Source organism: Petromyzon marinus, chromosome 11, assembly GCF_048934315.1.
Source record: "Petromyzon marinus isolate PM22_M1 ecotype Great Lakes invasive population chromosome 11, UKy_Petmar_22M1.pri1.0, whole genome shotgun sequence".
NCBI lineage: Eukaryota > Metazoa > Chordata > Hyperoartia > Petromyzontiformes > Petromyzontidae > Petromyzon > Petromyzon marinus.
The window spans coordinates 14,041,454-14,061,262 of record NC_133677.1 but is presented as its reverse complement, the minus strand read 5'-3'; the positions used below and the strand labels follow the sequence as shown (position 1 = coordinate 14,061,262).

The 19,809-nt window shown below is 42.0% G+C and overlaps 1 protein-coding gene across 7 annotated transcripts in view; it reads left to right on the top strand.

Annotated features, from left to right (window-relative positions):
* The window catches only part of CRTAC1 (cartilage acidic protein 1), a 695,955-nt gene that overhangs the window by 492,948 nt on the left and 183,198 nt on the right, over window positions 1-19,809 (top strand). For all 7 annotated transcript variants that reach the window (XM_076066243.1, XM_032952553.2, XM_076066244.1 and 4 more), the window contains exons 11-12: window positions 3,649-3,817; window positions 16,518-16,663. In XM_076066243.1, coding sequence (XP_075922358.1) covers window positions 3,649-3,817; window positions 16,518-16,663 — 315 coding nt within the window. The remainder of the gene's footprint in view (window positions 1-3,648; window positions 3,818-16,517; window positions 16,664-19,809) is intronic.

The following is a 19,809-nucleotide window of genomic DNA, read 5'->3' as shown; positions in this document are numbered from 1 at the left end:
TCCCCCAGTGACTCAAGTGCTGCTGCAGAGTCCCACTTTCTCCCCCCTTCCCCATCCCCTCTCTCCCTCCCCCTTCTCTGTCCTTTGGATTGCACTCTCATGGTGCTAATCTCTCATTAACACTGCTGTTGTGCGCATATGCGGGGATGATACTCTTAAGCGGCGACGGAAGCTCATTTCATGCTAATCTCTCTCCCTAATCTCTCTCCCTAATCTCCCCCATTAACACAAATGACGTGCTTGCGTCCGGGGATGGAATTCCTCTCCAGCTCAGACCCCGCTTGCTTGCCCATCGCCACATAAATAACCTCTTGTTGTAACAGCTCTCTCGCTGGTTCAGTAGTTCCACTGCTGGATTATTTTTTCCACCTGAGGACGACCGCTTGTGTTGCGATCAAAAAGTCGTAATATATTATTTTTTGTTTATTTTATTTTTCTACCTACGTGACTTTACTGAAAGAACCAAAGAGTATGGATTCCTGCAGTCACAAAAGCTTCAAATCAAATATACCTCTGCTAATTATTTACCATACATTGCTTTGATTTCAATAAAATAGATAAGGACTGTATAGGACACCCTGTATAATTATAAATGTTATTTATCTTATCAGTACATAATATTTGGTATCAACTTTTATCCTTGGCTCTCCATTACACCTCACATTTATAGGGCCATATAACCCATCACCTCTCTCTCTGCACAATATTTCCCACAACCAACAATGTTTGACTCCATCTGCTGCTGAAAGCCTTATGCATGCCTTTGCCGCCGCTCACCTTGACAATTTAAACTCTCTAATGCACGGTCTTTGTAAAACCCCTCATTCCTCACTGGGTCACGTGTCAAAGCCGAACTTACCAATTCCATAAATAGAAGTTTCCACTAAGATACACTGCTAGCCAGATCTCGTAAAATATATAACATTGTAATCAAATACAACTCGATATGTGGGCTCTGCATTTGTGGTGCAGTCTTTTACTAAGTCGTACAGTCTATAGCCTCCAGAATCTCCCCTCTGCTCCCTCGCCGCCCGTGTTCCATCCTAACCAGACTGAACAGCCAATCGCCAAAAACGTTGCGGTCTCTGTAATGCAGTGCATCCTGTAGCCCAGCTTCTGTATCCTGGGATTGGAAAAACAGTCCAAGCAGCTGCCTAGCTGGATTGCGTCTGTCAGTGTTTAGGCTAAGCGTCTCGTTAAAATATAACTTTACCGTTTAAAACTTTTCTCCCAAAGAAGGAGGAGCAGCAGCATGGTGACAATGATTTTTTTTTCACTTGGGGCAGGAGGTAGTGAGCATCTCCTCTGTCGCTGCTTGAGGTGCCTGGGAAAATGCGCCGCGGTGGTGAGATGTAAACTACCTCTCCTTGTATACAGGAGTTTATGGGTATGATCACAATTTAAACCCTGATGCCTGTATATTTGGAGTTTGTACATTCTCCCCGTGGCCGCGTGGATTTTTCTCCGGATCCTCCGGTTTTTCCCTCCACATTTAGAAACATGCATCTAGAGTATTTGGCTGCTATACATTTCCACACGATAAGCTACTTCGTTGAGCTATCATTTATGGCCAGGGCACTTCTGAAAAAGAGCTATATGGTTCAGTGGGCCTTACCTGGTAAAATAAAAATAGTTTTTTTTTTAAGACCGGCCTGCGCACCTGCGGCAACCGCCACATTGGCAAGGAAGTCCGTCCTCACTCCTGCTGTGAAAATGCTGGCACCAAATCCAAGTTCGGTGCCAAATAGCAAGACCCCCGGGCTTCCTATGTTGCAGCTGTGGGGTGGACCTTAGCCAAGAGAGAGAAGCGAAAATTGCCTTTGTGTTTATAAAAACAATAATAATACTTCCACTGTCTTAGTGTGGGCATGAATGAGACAAACGCCCAGATTAGGTGGCCCTGCTTGGCTGGTTGGCGAGTGTGTACACCACAGCGGCCAGATGGTTGCCCGTACATCACTTTGCTACTGCCACTGTCTCAATCCGGAGAAAAATCCACGTGGCCACAGGGAGAGAGAGAGCAAATTCCAAATATACAGATGTCAGGGTGGGATTGAATCCACGACCTCCTGAATACCAGGCGAGGTAGTTCACATCTCGCCACCGGGACACCCTTTGGAGTTCGCTGACTAACATCTCCAGGGGGGCCCTGAGCAGGTTGAGCCCCCCACTTGCAGCAGCCCCTCCTGGCGACGAGTTTAGGGTTTTACCTTGTCCTGGTTTTCCCAGCATCGTCTTCTTTTTGAAGTAGTTGTCCTGGGAAATCTCTAAATCTTCCCAGGGAAAATAAAAGTCTCAGTTTTTTGTCAGTTGTGTGATATTACACCACTTCAGACAAAGCACATACAAGTCGTTCTCCCCTCTTGTTCTATTGTCAGATATAGTTCTTCCCATGTTTAACCCAGTTTTGTGTACCTCGCGTGGCAACACTAGAGGAGGTACATAAAATAAAATGGCCAATAAAGTAATTTTTACGCAAGGTCTAAATTTTCCACTGAAAACATTGTCCCTGTACGTTCAAATGCAAGACAATCTGGATATATCACGGACAATGTCAACATCTGATGTGTATTTTTAAAACCGTACTGAAATAAAACTCTTCAGTAACCAGATAAACATCCATCTCTCCACATGCAAAATTAAATACCTCAATTCCATATGCCTCTGGCACGCCCAGATTAATGTTATCCAGCAGCATTTGTTTCGGCAAGCATACTCTGGTTGTTTCTACCTTCTGGTTCTCATCAGTAGTCGGATATGTTAACCAAATACTGCCGGGCATGCTGTTATTACAGGCAAATACACTGCACCAAAATTCGCGCAGCCTGTTGGGGACTATTCGGACACTAGCGTATAAAGCCCATTTGATGACTCTGTCATTTATCTTATCTTACAGAATCATGGTACTGTAAATTAAACTTTGATTTGGATATAGGAAAAATCTGAATAATATTCTCAGCTGCTCTGCTGTAAATGTTAATACGTAACATTCGACATCTCCATCAACACTGTGGCCTTAAAAGGAAAACAAATCTATAAAAGGTGATGTTTCAGGCAATCGCCCTTCATAACACGTATGGAACATTGATCAAAATGTCTCCTATTATATATTTTCCCTATTAAAGCCACACGCAGCGTTATTGACGAAAAGTGTTTCGTTATTTGTGCTTGTGCCACCCCTACCAATGCATTATCACAAAATATTTTGTTTTAGAAATGTATACCGCATTTGAGACCCAATCGTCGCAACCCCTACCTTTGACATTCCTCTTCCTCCTCAAAGACACCAGTGGTGAAACCATCAACTGCATAAGAACAACAACAGGCCGATGCACATCTCCTCCATGAATGGAATATTAAGATAAACCACAGTAAAATTGTGGCCATGCAACCAAAACTATGGACCGTAAACCACTGTAGTCTGCGCTCCCTTCAACGGAGGAGGAATGGCAAAATTACACGAACTCTCTCCTGAAGCCCTCTCGTCGTAGCGAGCAGATTTAGAAATTTGAATTAGTTCCTGAACATATTGACGTGCGCAATAATACAATGCTGTATAAATAGGCCTTCTCTTGCCACGGTACAACAGGTGTGCATGTTACAAGTCTACATTATTATTATTACGACTGTTGTGGTTGTCTTTTGCAGAGCACAGGCAATGGCTGGCTGCGCGTGGTGCCACGCACGCGCTTCGGTGCATTCGCCCGTGGCGCCAAGGTGGTGCTGTACACAGCGCAGAGCGGCCCTCAGCTGCGCGTCATCGACGGCGGCTCTGGATATCTGTGCCAGATGGAGCCCGTTGCCCACTTCGGCCTGGGTCAGTTCCATGTGGTGATTGACCAGCCTCCTGACCACTTTCTCCACCGGAAATGGGCGCGGTGGTGACGAAATGTTGTCTATCTCGCCTGGTATGCAGGAGGTCGTGAGTTCGATCCCGACCCTGACGCCTGTATATTTAGAGTTTGCATGTCTCTCTCCCCGTGGTCGCTTGGATTTTTATATGGGTTCTCTGGTTTTTCCCTACACATTTATAAACGTGCCTTGAGACTATTTGGCTGCTATAAATCTACACATGATAAGCCACTTCATTGAGCTACCCTTTGCGGCCAGGTCGCTTCTGAAAAAGAGCTGTTTTGCTCAGTAGGCCTTAACTGGTAAAATAAAACATAGTTTAGTTTAGATATATCCAGTTATGGAAATGTAGGCATGTGGGCATTTCTTGAGAATAGCATGGAATTCCTCTTTGCCACATGGATTTGAAGTTAATCACATGCCGAGAGGAGAATATTTGGAAAAGATGAATTTCTCTCTTGGTTTGTTTGGCTGTGTCAGGCAGATGAAGGTGTGTGACAACATTTGTCTTTATACTTATGTGGTCTAGCCCAAAAAAACAATTACGAATCATAATATTGGTCGTTAAAACCTACGTGTTAAATGAAGACATTCGGTAAAAATATTGTTCAAATATTGGGAGTGTTTTGTACCTGAAATGTACCTTGTCCATGCATCTGGCCTCAGGCAGTGCATCAACATCTATTCCTTTAAAATTATTTAATCCACAAATATAATTTTTATGACCATACACTTGTCAATTTCCTCAGTAATCCATAATTACATATCCAACTGAAAGATGCCATTTCAAAATTCATCTTAACAAACTTTAATTCCAATTCTCACATCCTTCTCTCTGAATAAACAATATTCCTCCCTCCAAGCCTTCAGAGGTAAATTTCTCTTTATGAGGCAGACAGCTCAAATATCTTAAAAACAAAGAACTCACACCTGTACAGTAAGCATCAACTTGTCCACAAGAAAGGTAAAACCTTACCACAAAGAACACTAGAAAATCAAAGTGCACACGACAATCCTAAACCCAATCAACTGTGCCAGCTCATTGAAAGTGCTCTGACTGCTATTAAGTACAAATAACCAAGAGTCTACAATGACTCTTCCCAATCTAGCAAAGAGCCCAGCTGCTACACCAAGTCCCATAAACTTAAATCCCATATTGCAATTATACGTGATTTTATCTTTGTCGCATGGTAAGCAAGAGATTGGAGGGTTGCTATAAATATCCACAGGATGAGCCACTTTGTTGGCATATCATTTGTGGTCAGGTCGTTTCTGAAAAATAAGTGAATACCTCAGTGGGCTTTGCCTGGTCAGATAGGGATGGTTTAGTTTAATTTGTGTGTTTTTGGGCGATTTGTTTACATTTATTGTACTTTGCACCCCTATCGTGTTTTGTACTGTTGTAACGTTCTTACCCACCTCGACTGAACATCTGTGAAAAATAGTTTTTATAGCTCATCGTAGTCCTCCAGTATGAATACATTTTCTGATTCTGATAAAAAAAACAATTATAACAAAGGCTACACATCAAATGGTTCATTAACTAGAAGTATTTTATGTATATTCTATCAAAAACCCATTGAATTTATCATCCTGCACCCACTTGCATGGTCTAATTTGTCTTTTCTTAAGACACGATCCCAAATAACAGACCCTGTCATAGAGCTCCTCTATCGTTGCGCAACACACATGTCTAATTGTACTCGCCAGCCACCATCTTTCAACTGTCAGATACACCTCGGGAGCTTGTGGCCTCGCATGAGAGCCACACCATGCAGCTAGACGTGCAGGCCACTCTCCGAGACTCTGGGACATTTGATAATGGCCAGTGCCCTCCACCCCCCTCCCTCATGCAATAATTCACGGTCTTACTAATCCACAAAACCAACGCGGTGTCAGACCAATGCTCACATTACCATCCCATTTCCACGTGTAGAAGCCCTCACAATCCAGCTGGGGAAAGGTTCTGTTGTTCGTTATGCACAGGAAGAAAAAAAAGCTACTTGTTTAATCTGCAGTAAGGCGCACGAACAATAATGATAGGCATAATCGTGAGCACAATAACAATTGCACATCGGGCAAACACTGAGGTGTACGCGATCACTTTGCATAAGGAAAGGGCGTTTGATCGAGCAGAATGCCCTTTTCTCCCTGCAATGCAATACAATTAGGATTCACATAGCTTCCACGTGCAGCTGTATCTCAAGATGCTGTGCAAACAAGTGGGACATGGACATTGCCGGGAAACACCGGAAAAGAGGGAAATGTGTTTGCAGTGTCATGTATGATATACTTCATAGATGGGAGACAGTCAGTCATATGCAGGAGAGAAGAGGAAGGTATTGAGCCTACAAAGGCCATACATCAACCCATGTATCGCTTGGGATTTGGTCATCAGTTCATGCACCGATGCTATCTCAGTTTTCACAAATTGTCACACCTCCCGAAGATACAATTCAATCAGAGGGTGCCCTTTCTCTCCTCCCCTTTTCGCTATCTCCACTGAACCACTTTGCACAGTCATATTGTAACAACCCAACTAACCGAGACTTCAGTCTTCTCTTTGTTGCACAACTAAAGTAACCTACAAGTACTGTAGATGACGACCTCATAATTGGACTCACAATATCTAACGCAGCGCCTACATTGTTGGAGTTTATTTAGCCAGGCTTCACTCTACAAATTACACCTTGCCAAGGCAGAAACCTTTCCTGTGCTTTTCACACAGGGTGAAATGTGACTAACATTTGCCTTTTCACTTGGAACGACTCTCATATAGATACTAGTCAAATGCATTAAACCATCAATTATCTGCCTCCACTTGAAAACAAATACCCTACTACCTTCTCCCATGTCCCATCTCCTGTCACATGAACTTGAACTAAATTTTATTCTAACATTCCCAAAAATGAAGCCATTAACTCTCCTGGTTTCCACAAAAATTGTGTAGCTGTGGGTGCTCGCTTCAATCATATGTAGCTAACACATTATCATAATCCTATACTGTAATGGAAACTGCTGTAGAGAGTACAGAACTTGTCAAAGATTTTAATAGATCAAACCAATTCTAATAGACATAAGCTAAAGAGGTCCCTGAATCCTCACACACACTCACTACCATATACAAATCTTCTAAATATTTGGTGAAAGACACAAGACCATGACCACCACCCTACATCTCCATCCGTACCCCACAATCGATTAGAATCCCTGGCAATATGCAGGCATCAATAACATTAGTAGCTTCCCCAACTAAAATAATTGACTTCACACATACCAAGGTTAGGGTCCCCCCCACCTCAATACCGCTTCCTTGAGTACATGTAGGTTATGAGTGCACTTCAATCGTTTTACCACTTGCATTGCATCTGCCTGCACTCAAATTGCACATGGCTCAAAATAAGCATCATCCCACAATGCTGCTATCCCAACACAATTCTAAAAAGTCACACATTTGCATGCTTTAGGAAAGAAAATAACATTTAAAACCATCGCAGACCAACCAACTGTGGCTGAAATCTGGAAATCTATAATATCCGATCAGCCGCCATAACTCAAACAATAAAAATGACACACGGTACCTCCAGCACAAGCCAATGTGGTCCCAAGTTTAGAACTAATACGCAATTCGCTCTCCCCAGATGTCTCCTTGGTGTGACCACAACATATATGCATGCCTTCTGGAATGCCCTGATATGTCCAAACATTTAACGGTAACATCCTAGAGCACTTCATCAAAGCCCTGCTCATCCTTCTTACTCTCTCACCCTCGGAGCATGCCTCCTTGGGCTAAGAGCTCATATTGGACTCACTACCCCCTCGTGCCGCACACCCTATTGAACATCTATTGCACAGCCACCTAATTCAAAATACTACGGAACTGTAAACAACAGACGCAAAGAAAAAAATACTCCGCAGTTTTGGACGAAAAACAAATCTTTAACTCGGCCTCCACGGAATCCCTTGAGCTCCTTTATACAAGACAGGCTACCGCGATGCTTTTAGATCTCTCCGCCCTAACATAGCCCCTTCACCACTCAAGTAAATGTACGTGAAACCACTCACCACCCAACCTCCTCTCTGTGTTCACACCACCACACCCACACGGAGAACACATTACGCTCCCCATGACACCACTGCTCATATTCTCTCGCAACCCACTGATCACTGCACTCTGCCACCCCTCCCTTCTGCTTACTCCCTCACGCGACCGCAAGGGTAAACGCAGATTATTTTTGTTGTTTTTCTTTGCAAAATAAATACAGAATACATATACTGTATATACAGTACATTTAAAAGATGTTTTTATTTTATTGTGTTAGGGTAACTAGTCATGGTGAGGCAGTAGAGGATGAATAAGTAAAAAAACACATTTGTAATGTAGATATATTCAAACATGGAAATATTAAACAAAATACATCAATCTCAAATTACAAATAAAACAGAGGTGCCTAAATTACGCGGGAAATTTCCGGGAGTTCATTTTACTGGCATCAAAGCAGGGCAGAGAGCGTGCTCTCAGTGGCTGTATGTTACTTGCCACATGTACACTGTCTCGTTTCAGGACAGTTTATTCTCATGTGAGGGACTCACTGAAATTGGCCACAATTAAAATCACACACTGCATTATTGGACTGAAGGAATATTAAGCATGTCCAAAATGACGTATAGGTTCAATCGTGAGACGTTCGTTTGAAATGTAATCGGTAGAACCAACTCGTATGATAGGCAGGCATGTGTCTGCTTATCTTCCACTCGGCTGTACATTAGAACTGGCTCATGAATGAGCAAGCACAGGTTTTGAGGCAATAGGCATGTTATAGGCATGTGTATATGTTCATTATTCCGCTTTAGATTCTGCATGGGAATCTATAGTCCAATAACGAGCATCCACTGTGCTTTGCATGACGTAACACTTTTCCTTTCTGATATTGCAGGTTTGTGGCCTCAGCATCGTAGCCTTATTTCCATATATCGCATTGGGGATTCGTAATAGACTTTGGAATGCTAACATTTGCTTTCTTTCATTATCTGATTGCGAATTACCATTTGACCAATACGCCATTGAGATGTTTATTTTGTAAGAGAAAGCTAGGGGAATACAAATGGTAGCACACGCAAGGGCATAAGAAGAACATTTTATATTTATATAAACACAAAATAAGGAAATATATAGAACGGCGTTTCTCAGCAGAAAAGTCTGTAAAAATTACATTTGACTTGACATACAAATGTACAAAACAGATTTGCAACTGTAACTGATTCTGAAAAATGAATGATAATACAATTGAAGGAAAAGTCCCATGCAATTTCACCTGAAGTTGAGTATAATACTCACAACGTGTGAATTCATATTTTACATTTTTGGGAGGGATAATGTAGAGAGGAAATATTGATTTTCTTTGTCTGCAAATGATTTGTCCCTGAGTTGATAAAACTTTACAACTGGACAAAGATAATATGTCGACAATGATCATAGAAAGCAGTAATTTACAGAGAAACTGCTGCAGAAGCACACAAATGAAAACTTCCCTCCATGCCACAAAGGGCATAAAAGGGAGCAAATCCATAGGTTTTTATCTAAATATTAAAAAAGTGAAAGGCAAATTGTGGAGACAAACCTTGCTGCTAGAGTTCAAAAAGGAAAATATATATTTTTCATTTAAAGAAAACCTTTATTTAAGTTTACATTTATAATCTGCTGTGTGTTCCTTAGAGATATTGGGAGAACTGCATGTCATTTTAAAAGTTGTATGGTATCGGGAACAGATACAACATGACTGGAAAAAAGATTGATTGTTGTTTTTTGTGTTTTATGCTTATTGTAGAAAACTATGGTAAGTTATTGTTTCATAAGTTTATTGAGCATTTCAGGGAAGGTTTTGATGTATTGGAAGAACAAGTGGTAGTTGTGCTTAAGAGCAAGTCAGTGTTGATACTCTTTGTTTTTTTCGGTAAAGTCACGTAGGTAAAATAAAATAAAACAACTAAATTAAATCACGACGTTTCGGAGGCAACACAAGCTTCCGTCTTCAGGTGGAACAGACAGCAAAATTCGCTGTATCCACAAATGAGCAGCTCTGGAATACCCGAGATTATATACAGGTTAAGGGGGGAGGGGCCAGGAAGGGACGTGGGTGGGGAGGGGAGGGCTAAGTTAAGCCACCTTTTGTTATGCTGCAGGGGGTTCGGAGGGAGCGGTGGTGCACTGCAAGAAAGCGGGTAAAACCCACATTTTGTAATGCTGCATGGGGTTCGGGGGGAGCGGTGGTGCACTGCAAGAAAGCGGGTAAAACCCACCTTTTGTTATGCTGCAGGGGGTTCGGGGGGAGCGGTGGTGCACTGCAAGAAAGCGGGTAAAACCCACCTTTTGTTATGCTGCAGGGGGTTCGGGGGGAGCGGTGGTGCACTGCAAGAAAGCGAGTAGAACACCCTTTTTTCTGCAGGGGGTTCGGGGGGAGGGCGATGGCGTGCTGCACGAGCGCAGGCACCATCCTGGTATAAACGGAAACGGATGTACAATTATAACCCAGCTAACGCTTAACTTGGTTAATGACATCTTTCCAAAAGTTGCTTAATTTGAAACCATTCTCTCGGTTGAAGTTGTGTCTATGTTTGTATATTTGGATGGCTTCATGGACAAATCTTTGGTAATAACTGGTTGGTTTGCATCGTACGTTGGTATCAGAGAAAATAATGTCATGATAACCTGCTGTGTTGAAACAATGATCAGCCACGGCCGAAGAATCCGTTCTGCCATGTTTCAAATCTGATTTGTGCTCGCGAATTCAGTCAGAAATATGTCGTTTCGTCTCCCCGATATAGCAGTCACCACAGGTACAACTCAATTTGTAAACACCGGGGTACTGTAAGTAAGGAATGACATCCTTTATGGATGGGATCAGATCACGGATTTTGTGTACTGTATTGAACTGGACCTGGATCTTGTGTTTGTTTAGAATTTTGGAAATCTTTTTGGTAATTCCTGCTATGTATGGCAGTGTGATGGTTTTGATCGGAGTATCAGGTGGTTGTTTCTGTATGGTGGGAGAAACAGCTTGGCGGATGGTACGGTCACAGTATCCGTTCCTCTTGAGGGCCAGATGCACATGTTTTAATTCACTGGTCAGGTGGTGTTGGTCAGAAATGTAATGAGCCCTATGGTATAATGTTTTGATGAGAGAATTTTTGAGCCGGGTGGTGGTGGGAATCAGGCTTCAAGTATGAATCTGTGTGGGTGGACTTTCTGTAAACAGAATGACCCAAAGAGCCATCCGTCCTCCTCTCAAACAGAACATCCAAGAATGGCAGCTTGCCATCTTTCTCCACTTCCATGGTGAATTTGATGGATGGGTGTCTGGAATTTATGTGGTCTAGGAAATGTGGCCAAATGACGAAAGTGTCATCTACATATCTCTTCCACAGGGATGGATGGCGTCTGATTCAAATTTCTCCATGAAAACATTGGCTATCACTGGTGACAAGGGAGAACCCATCGGGGTACCCTCATTTTGTTTCTAGAAGGTACCATTCCAGGTAAAGTAAGTGTTGGTGAGGCAGTGCCTAACCAGCGTAGGTCAGCCTCGAAACCTTAATGACTTGGAGAAGATCTGCAAAGAGGAGTTGGATAAAATCCCTCCTGAGATGTGTGCAAACCTGGTGGCCAACTACAAGAAACGTCTGACCTCTGTGATTGCCAACAAGGGTTTTGCCACCAAGTACTAAGTCATGTTTTGCAGGGGGGTCAAATACTTATTTCCCTCACTAAAATGCAAATCAATTTATAACATTTTTGACATGCTTTTTTTCTGGATTTTTGTTCTTGTTATTCTGTCTCTCACTGTTCAAATAAACCTACCATTAAAATTATAGACTGATCATATCTTTATCAGTGGGCAAACGTACAAAATCAGCAGGGGATCAAATACTTTTTTCCCTCACTGTACATCAGGGTTCAGTCCATGTTGGACCAGATTTTCAATTATTGTTAAGGTGTCAGGCACTGGGACCTTGGTGAACAGCGAGACCACATCAAAGCTGGCGAGGATATCGTCAGGATATAGTACAGCGTCCTTGACCATAGAAACCAATTGGGTTGAGTTAAGTACCGCTGAGGTGGTCTTGCCAGTAAAGGGAAGCAGAGTGTCCGAAAAAAAGTGGGCTAGTTTGTAGGTAGGGGAGTTGATCGTGGACACGATGGGTCGTAGTGGGGTACCTTCTTTATGGATCTTGGGAAAACCATAGAATCTGGGAGGTCTTGCAGCTGTGGGTTTTAGGGAGGGACATTTAGTTGGTTCGATTAGGGAAGTCGAATTCGTGATGATCCTGTTGGTCTGTATCGTTAGGCTGTTAGTAGGATCACTTTTAATTTTTGAGTAACTCCCATCATCGAGTAGGTCCTGGATTTTGTTGTTGTATGAGTTTTTATCCATAATGACAGTGGCATTGCCCTTGTCGACCGAGAAGTTGGCTATATCATCCCTCTTTTTTAAATTCGCGAGTTCAGAGCATTCGTTTTTGATAATGTTGCTAATGGGTTTCTTAGCATTCTTAAGAATAGTGGCTATTTCAGCTCTCGCAACGTCTGCTTGGATGTGTCCTATGCCTTTGAGGGCTACATTGACCTGAGAGATGATATCCTCTACTGGTATATGTTTAGGGGTGACAGCGAAATTTAGTCCTTTAGCCAGTACAGTTTTCAGATTGTCCGAAATCAGGATGTTACTCTGATTAATAACGATTTTGTTAACGTCTAGTTTTGTGATGTGTGGTCCTGGATTCTTCTTTGATAGGAGGTTGAATTTAGCGATCAGGTTAGCTTCGCATTTGACCGACAGTGAATCAGCAGAGGCAGCAGTCATGTTGTCAACGTGGTTCCAATCAGAAGGGGACATTTTTTGTGTTAACATTAAATGTGATTATAGGAGAGTCCTGTCTAAACTATCGAGTTCAAATCGGAGTAACCTTATTCTCTCTGAGATTAGTGATAGGCTAGCTTAGTTGTTTTTATTTTATTTTACCTACGTGACTTTACCGAAAAAACCAAAGAGTATGAATCCTTGCAGTCACGAAAGCTTCAAATCTAGAATTAAAGTCAGTGTTGCATTAAACTAGGGTGGAGTTTAATAGATCATATTTGCACAGTCAGGCAACAATACTTCCAAGCCAACACGTTATGAATTATTGTTTTGCCTTTTGGCAAGTGCTGATAGGGGTCCCCCTGGTGTAAAGGTACATGCCCTTTCGATATGTGGGCTTCCCAGAGGCATACAGCAGCAGTAACAATTGATCACTTTACTGATGAGTCCAAATGAGGACAAAACATCCAACGGTTTTCTTTTGGTTGCACAGTCTACCTATTGAGATGTCACATTCTTAATGTTTTTTGTCACTCATAGGTGGAGTTTGACTTCTATATTCGGAGGGCAGGGGGGCGCGGGTTCGCTTTTTCCCTCACATTAGGAATTGTGGGTGCATACAAATATTTATTCTTAATCTTAATTCTAAATTAGTAAAGGTGGCCTCCTCGTGCCCCCCCCCACAAACCACAAACTCTGCCCTCCTCGTATGGTGTCACCCCTTCAGCTATTTTAAGTTCTTATCCATGCAGCGGACAGAGTGACTAATATGCATGTACACATTTACATGTATGCGCGCACGGTTTTCTACATGCGTTGTAGTGTAATGGGCCACGGACAATACAATGAGGCCATGACGTCCACACCGGAATGCCCTGGCCCACCTCTAGTTCACCACTGGTTGCAGGGATTTTTGTCCAGCACAGTGCCCTATCCATTCCTCTTGGCTCATTGAAGATACACATTTCTTTTGAAGTGCGGTGGAATGTTTTTTTTTTCCCCAAAAACGTTTCCACCAGCGAAACGGTTGGGAAAATGTGGAAAACGAATGATGGATGTCTTGGGCCCTTGGACTTATGTGTATGATAATGGAGTGATAACTCAGACTTTACCTTGAGCATGGCATCATGTTTTTAATTAGCGGTGGTGAGGCTGACCATTGGGGCATTGAGATGAGTTTCCTACAGCTAAGTTGCCCGTGATGGTTTCGGCAAGAGTGATGTTTTACTAAATGGCCGGACTTTAACAAAGCGTTTTAAATATAACTTTATGACATTTGATTACAGGTGTAGATGATGCTACGGATGTTATGGAAGTGTAGAGAAGTTCCAGATGCGTGCTTGTTCATTTTTTGGTGTTTGTTGAACGGACCGACACGTGCGCAGAGTCGCCTGGCAAATGCCCCGATCCACCATCGCCGCTGCCGCCTGTCCCTTCACCCTTGCCATTCCCCTTCAGCCCTCATAGCCAATCGCTTCCCACCCCTCCTGCCGTTCGCATGAGAAGGGGAGCGGGGAGGAAGGGGAGGTGTATATCGGCGACCACTGGACTGGTGCTTGTTCCAGATTATGTAATCAGCGTGCGTTTCCAACAACCGCTTGTGAAGCAGGCAGTTTAACCATTCACAATCCCTTTATGTGTTTGCATGCAGTGATGAGCGGTTAATTGTTAAACTTAATTTCGGGAAGTGCTTTGCAAGATCGCACAGAGGAATAAGCAAAAGTAAGCTTATAAATTCGGAATAGAATATGGAAGGACAGTGTTGGAAATGTAATCGGAACGAGGAGGTTGTGATGGATAGGCCACATGCGCAGGATGAAATGAGACAGGATTCAGGTATTCCCCTTGGTCAGGGATCAAGAGGAAGACCTACATCCCAATGTTGGTGAACAATAAGAGCAGGCCTTGGAGGTCAGATTTACTGCGCAACAACTGTATGACCTAGCAGACAGACAGAAGGGATGGCGAATTGAAGTAGCATTCGTGACATTGGGCCAAGATTAATTCTTGACGCTCTTGACCTTGAATTCAAACAAACGCATTTTTTTAAATTGATTGTAATCATTGATACCACTGTAGTACTCGTACATTTAGCTCCATTGTTGGAATTTTAAACACCGTTTGGACAGACCCTGTGTATACTACTGTACGCAATACTACAGGCGTGCACAATGTTCACCGGTGATTGCCCTTTGTGACTGTGAAAAAAAGAACATTTCCAGTAAGTTTTAATTTTGTTAAATGATTGGTCAGTACATAATAGGGAGCAGTCCGGGTTATCGCGCTTTGTGTTGCACCGTTTCCAATAACATCGGATGAGGGGGCTGCTGCCCTTAAAAAAAAAAACTCACTCTCATCCATAATCCACTCCCACATCCATTGATTTCCGTTGATTTAAATAATGCGTTCTTGTGCCTTGTGTTTTTTGTCTTGTATTTTCTTGGGAAAAAAAATATTTTATCTAAATATATTTAACACATACACAATGCACGTCAAGGGAATACTGGAATCCCACTGCTGGTCTAATGTCGGACTTCAATCGTTACGGCTATATAAATGCTGCTGTTGTGTATAAAGCTTGTTTTAATCATTCATTTTTGGAAATTCACAGAGGAATGAAGGGCCATGTTCCCGTTCTACTTCTTACAGCCATTCATGTTTGTTTTCCTGTCTGTTCATTGATTACATCACTACACATCCATTTTGGTCACTCCTCCATCGATTTCCTCCGATCATTACCCAATTTCACCACCAGTTTCAGCAATAAGTTTTCATCCTTTATAGCGATCCAAGTAATCACCGCCATTACCATTTATTATGTCCACAGAATCTTCTATTTTAAAATATATAATACAGCTTATAGCCATGATAATGGCTTCTCTTTGTAGTTTAAGCATTCCACGGTTCAAATCCAATATCAGCCCCTTGAAAAGGAAATGTAGGAACATCACATAGATACATGATTGACTAACTTGGCTGAACGTTAAAGAACCAGTCACGTTGTTACCAGGTTTGAGCCGGTGAAATTGTATTCATGGTCAAATTTGGAGAGTGACCTGACTCACTGTGCAGTATTACCAGATGTTCATTTCCAAGTACATGTTGGCAATGGAAATCATATGCATAGTGTCTTCAGAAAGTCATGTTTTGATACTGTATGAATCCCATTTTATTATGCAAAGCTCAGAAACAGCATTGTTGCCTTATAATTATTGATAGAGCGTTTTTGTAACAATATAAACATATAACATAAAATATAAATATACAGACAAAAAGCAAAGCACCTTAAATACATGCTTTTAAGTGCTATGTGTGACAATGTTCATATTATTTAGGTATATCTCCAAATGTTCCAGCAGTGGCATAGTGTTTAGAGCACTCCACTATAAACCTTGTGGCCCTGGTATTTCCAGCTACAACTAACATCAGTGGTGAATTAGTTCTGAGCCATTCCTGGGCCCTCTCTTCACAAACCCGCACTGACCCGTGTGGCAAGTTATGGTCAAACAAACGGACTGTGAATTATTATTTACCAAATTATTATTTAGTAAATTTAATTGGACCTTTTCATAAAACCATCCCCATAAAACTCTCCAACACACAGGAGTGCTGAACTAGGAACTAATTGTCATGCGTTTTTACTTGACAAACCTTACTAATTGGCTGTATCGGGTGGTGGCAGGTTTAACAGCACATTTGTACTTACGCGACCTAACCCATAAAAACCTTTTGTTGAAAACCTTCCCCGTAAATATGTTAAAATGAGCCACATCCAGAGTGACTGTTGTCTGTTTTTTTTTCACACAGAGAATGACGTGGGCCTACGCGTGGAGGTGACGTGGCCTGACGGGTACTTCTTCTCGAGAAACCTGCGCAGAGATGAAATGAACTCACTGATTGAGATCCCCTACCCCGATGGAGAGAGCCAGCAGGACAGCGAGAGCAAACCACAGGTAAACGACACGATTGGTTTGATTGATCCGCTGATTTTATTTGTTTTTTGCCGGGTTAGAAACATTCAGCCTTAAATTTTTTTTTTTTAAGAATGACCCGCAGAGGACCTTGGTTAAACAAAATGAAGTTACAGCAGCGAATAAATGATAAGATTGCAGATGCTGAGAAGCAAACACATTCCAGGAAAACAACATTCAAGCACTAAAATGGCACGAGGTGCTGGATTTGGGAGGCGTAACACACATTTGAATTAATGACTGAGTTTAAATTCACAATGTACCTTCCACTTTGTTTCCCGAACAAAAGTGTGTTTGAGGGCAAATCACATTTGATGCCGGAGCGTTTTCCCACGCACATTTTCATTCACTACATCGAGGATTCAAATACCCTCCACGCTCTTAGGCCTGCCGACCAGGGAGTATGCAGGAATAGCCGTCTTTAGCTTGTCAAGTTACTTAAGACCGCTTGTGCTCAGAGCGATGTGGTTGGAGGTGAAACGAGAGCCCCTTTTTTGTCTATAACTCACGCACTGTTCAAAATATGCCTGCGCCAAACCAGGCACGTCACCAGGGTGCAAGAAGAAAATTGCAGAGTTTTTTTTTATTCTTCTACATTTGGTCTGTTGAAATGTTTTAGATTTTTTTTTACTCTCGATTCAAATGGACAAACAACGCTCAGGGATGCGAGCCCAATTGACGTTTTTTCAATACCTTGAGCTGTAGAAGAGTGGAGCCACGTTTTTAAAATTTTGAATTTATTATATTTTCGCAATTAATAGGAGTTGACCATTAATTGTCCTATCTCGATAATTCCAGAAATAAAGTTGTAAACATGGAATGAAGACATTACCGAGGCTGTACTATTTGACTCTTCCCGATTCTAAATAGATAAAAAAAATGCAGGATAAAACTGATCATACCGCTTCTGTCATTATCTCTATATATGACGGTATTTGAAAGCTCATGTGCCTTGAAACTTTTTTGTAAAAGGCACTTTGTAAGTGCAAATTATTGTTATTATCTAAAATGTGGTGCAATTGTGAATACGCTTGAATAGAAGATGTGTTTAGGGAAATTGTGTTTCTCATCTAGAGTAGCACTCCGGATAAGGTGGTATGACCTGTTATAATAGTTTTACAACCTGAAATAAAATGTATTCCTTTGCTCCATTACATTTGTCTCACATTAAGAAATAATTGGCATAATTTTAACAATCACTTCATAGCGCAATTGGATATAGTGTAATACTGGCAATGGATTGGAGAATACTTACTGATAGTGCTGAACCATCTTGCATGGAATTAATGATTACATCACCAACGTCGTGTTTGGTCTGCTCATTGCGACTAAGGGACTCGTTAGCAGTAAGAGGCCTCTCTACCAGATTGGCGAGATGTTAATTACCTCACCTGGTATACAGGAGGTCGTGGGTTCAATCCTGACCCTGACGCTGCTGCCGGATGTTGCCCATCAGAGTGGCGATCGCCCGATGTGACGTTTCTACGGCCATCAGGAAGCGTTGCTGACTCAGGTCATGAACTGAGCTAAGCAGGCTTGGCTTGGCTTAGAATTCCATGGCAGCCTCACCGGACCGAAGTTGGCACCAGCTGTGATCTTTAACTGGGCCACGTGGACGCCTGCTGTATATTTGGAGTTTGCACGTCTTTCTCTCTCTATGGTTGTGTGGACTTTTCTCCGGGTCCTCCGGTTTTTCCCTCCACATTTAGAATCAACACGTGTTTAGAGTATTTGTCTGCTGTAAATTTCCACATGATAAACCACTTCGTTGAGCTTTCATTTGTAGCCAGGTCGCTTCTGAAAAAAAAGCTTTTTAGCTCAGTTCGTGTTACCTGATGAAATAAATAACAGTTTTAGTTTAGTTTTCAGCTCAAGCTGAGTACATGCGATGTGTGCCCACTGCCGCACATTGCTTCTGCTTCTACGAGGCTGTAATGCACGGTGTTGTGGGCAGAATTCGGCGAGGGATTGTAGCGAACAATCTCGCCTTGACTCTTGAATAATGATTTATATTTCGAGTGAACTGCAAGGATTGACTCACAGCAGATACAGTTAAACACTTACATGGAAGATACAAAACATCAGCAACAAGTACTCCATGATTTGTTTCAGGCACGTGTATGCCTATTAGCTGTTCAAAAATTAAGATAAATTATCTTGGAAAAAGATGTCAGCTCATTTTGAAACAATTAGAAAAATAGACACTTTTTAGCTGCAATTGTGTACTTGCATTTACTATTTTTGAGTGTTTTGAAACACAGGGGTTTTTCAACACTATATCGTATGCGGTGTGTGACTTCATGAGACTGCAGTAAGAGCTGTGCACACACGCATGGAGTAGGACGTATGCAGATATGGAGACGTGAAGAGAGCGTGCGAGCACCCATTAGTATAAAATTTAATCTCTGCATGTCATTTTCAGGCAATTTTTCTGAATTTTTCTGGTATCGAAATGTTGGAGATTTCTGGAGCGTTCAGAGGGATGCAATGCAAATTGTCAGTAATACACCGGCAGAAAGTTTCAGCACATTTGTAGACACTTTTTTCTTCTCATGCCCACCCGAACCTGGGCCACTCCATAATTGCCGTATGCTTGGGCCATATGTAGATTGTCAAATTTTGGAATGGGTCTGACTATACATTAGCACATTTCACCAATAATGACCAATAAAATAGGCCCCTGTAATGGGCTTATACCTGGCCAAACTTTATGTTCTAACTCGCTCAACCATAGGACAGTCAATCGTAGTTTCCCATCCATGCACTCACACCTTATTTGTGATAATTAATATTTTATTTGGTTGAATATTCATTGCATCATAATAAGTATGCACGAATAGCAAATGAAAAGAAAAGCACTGAGGAAGGACAAGGTTTGAGTTTTGTCATCTTGAACAAAGATTTACATCAACAGGTCCCATCGTTCAGGGTCAACGATCGCATTGTCTTGTGATCCGTAATGCCTGAGCACATTATTTTGCAATGCGCAATCATAGGTGTAATCACGTGCTTTGCAATTTCGTACATGTGTAGTGGATTCGAATTAGGTGCACACACAACTTCTTGGGAGGCAACACTTATTTATTTAATTATCACAACAGTTATCTATTACATTACGCATAGGGTGG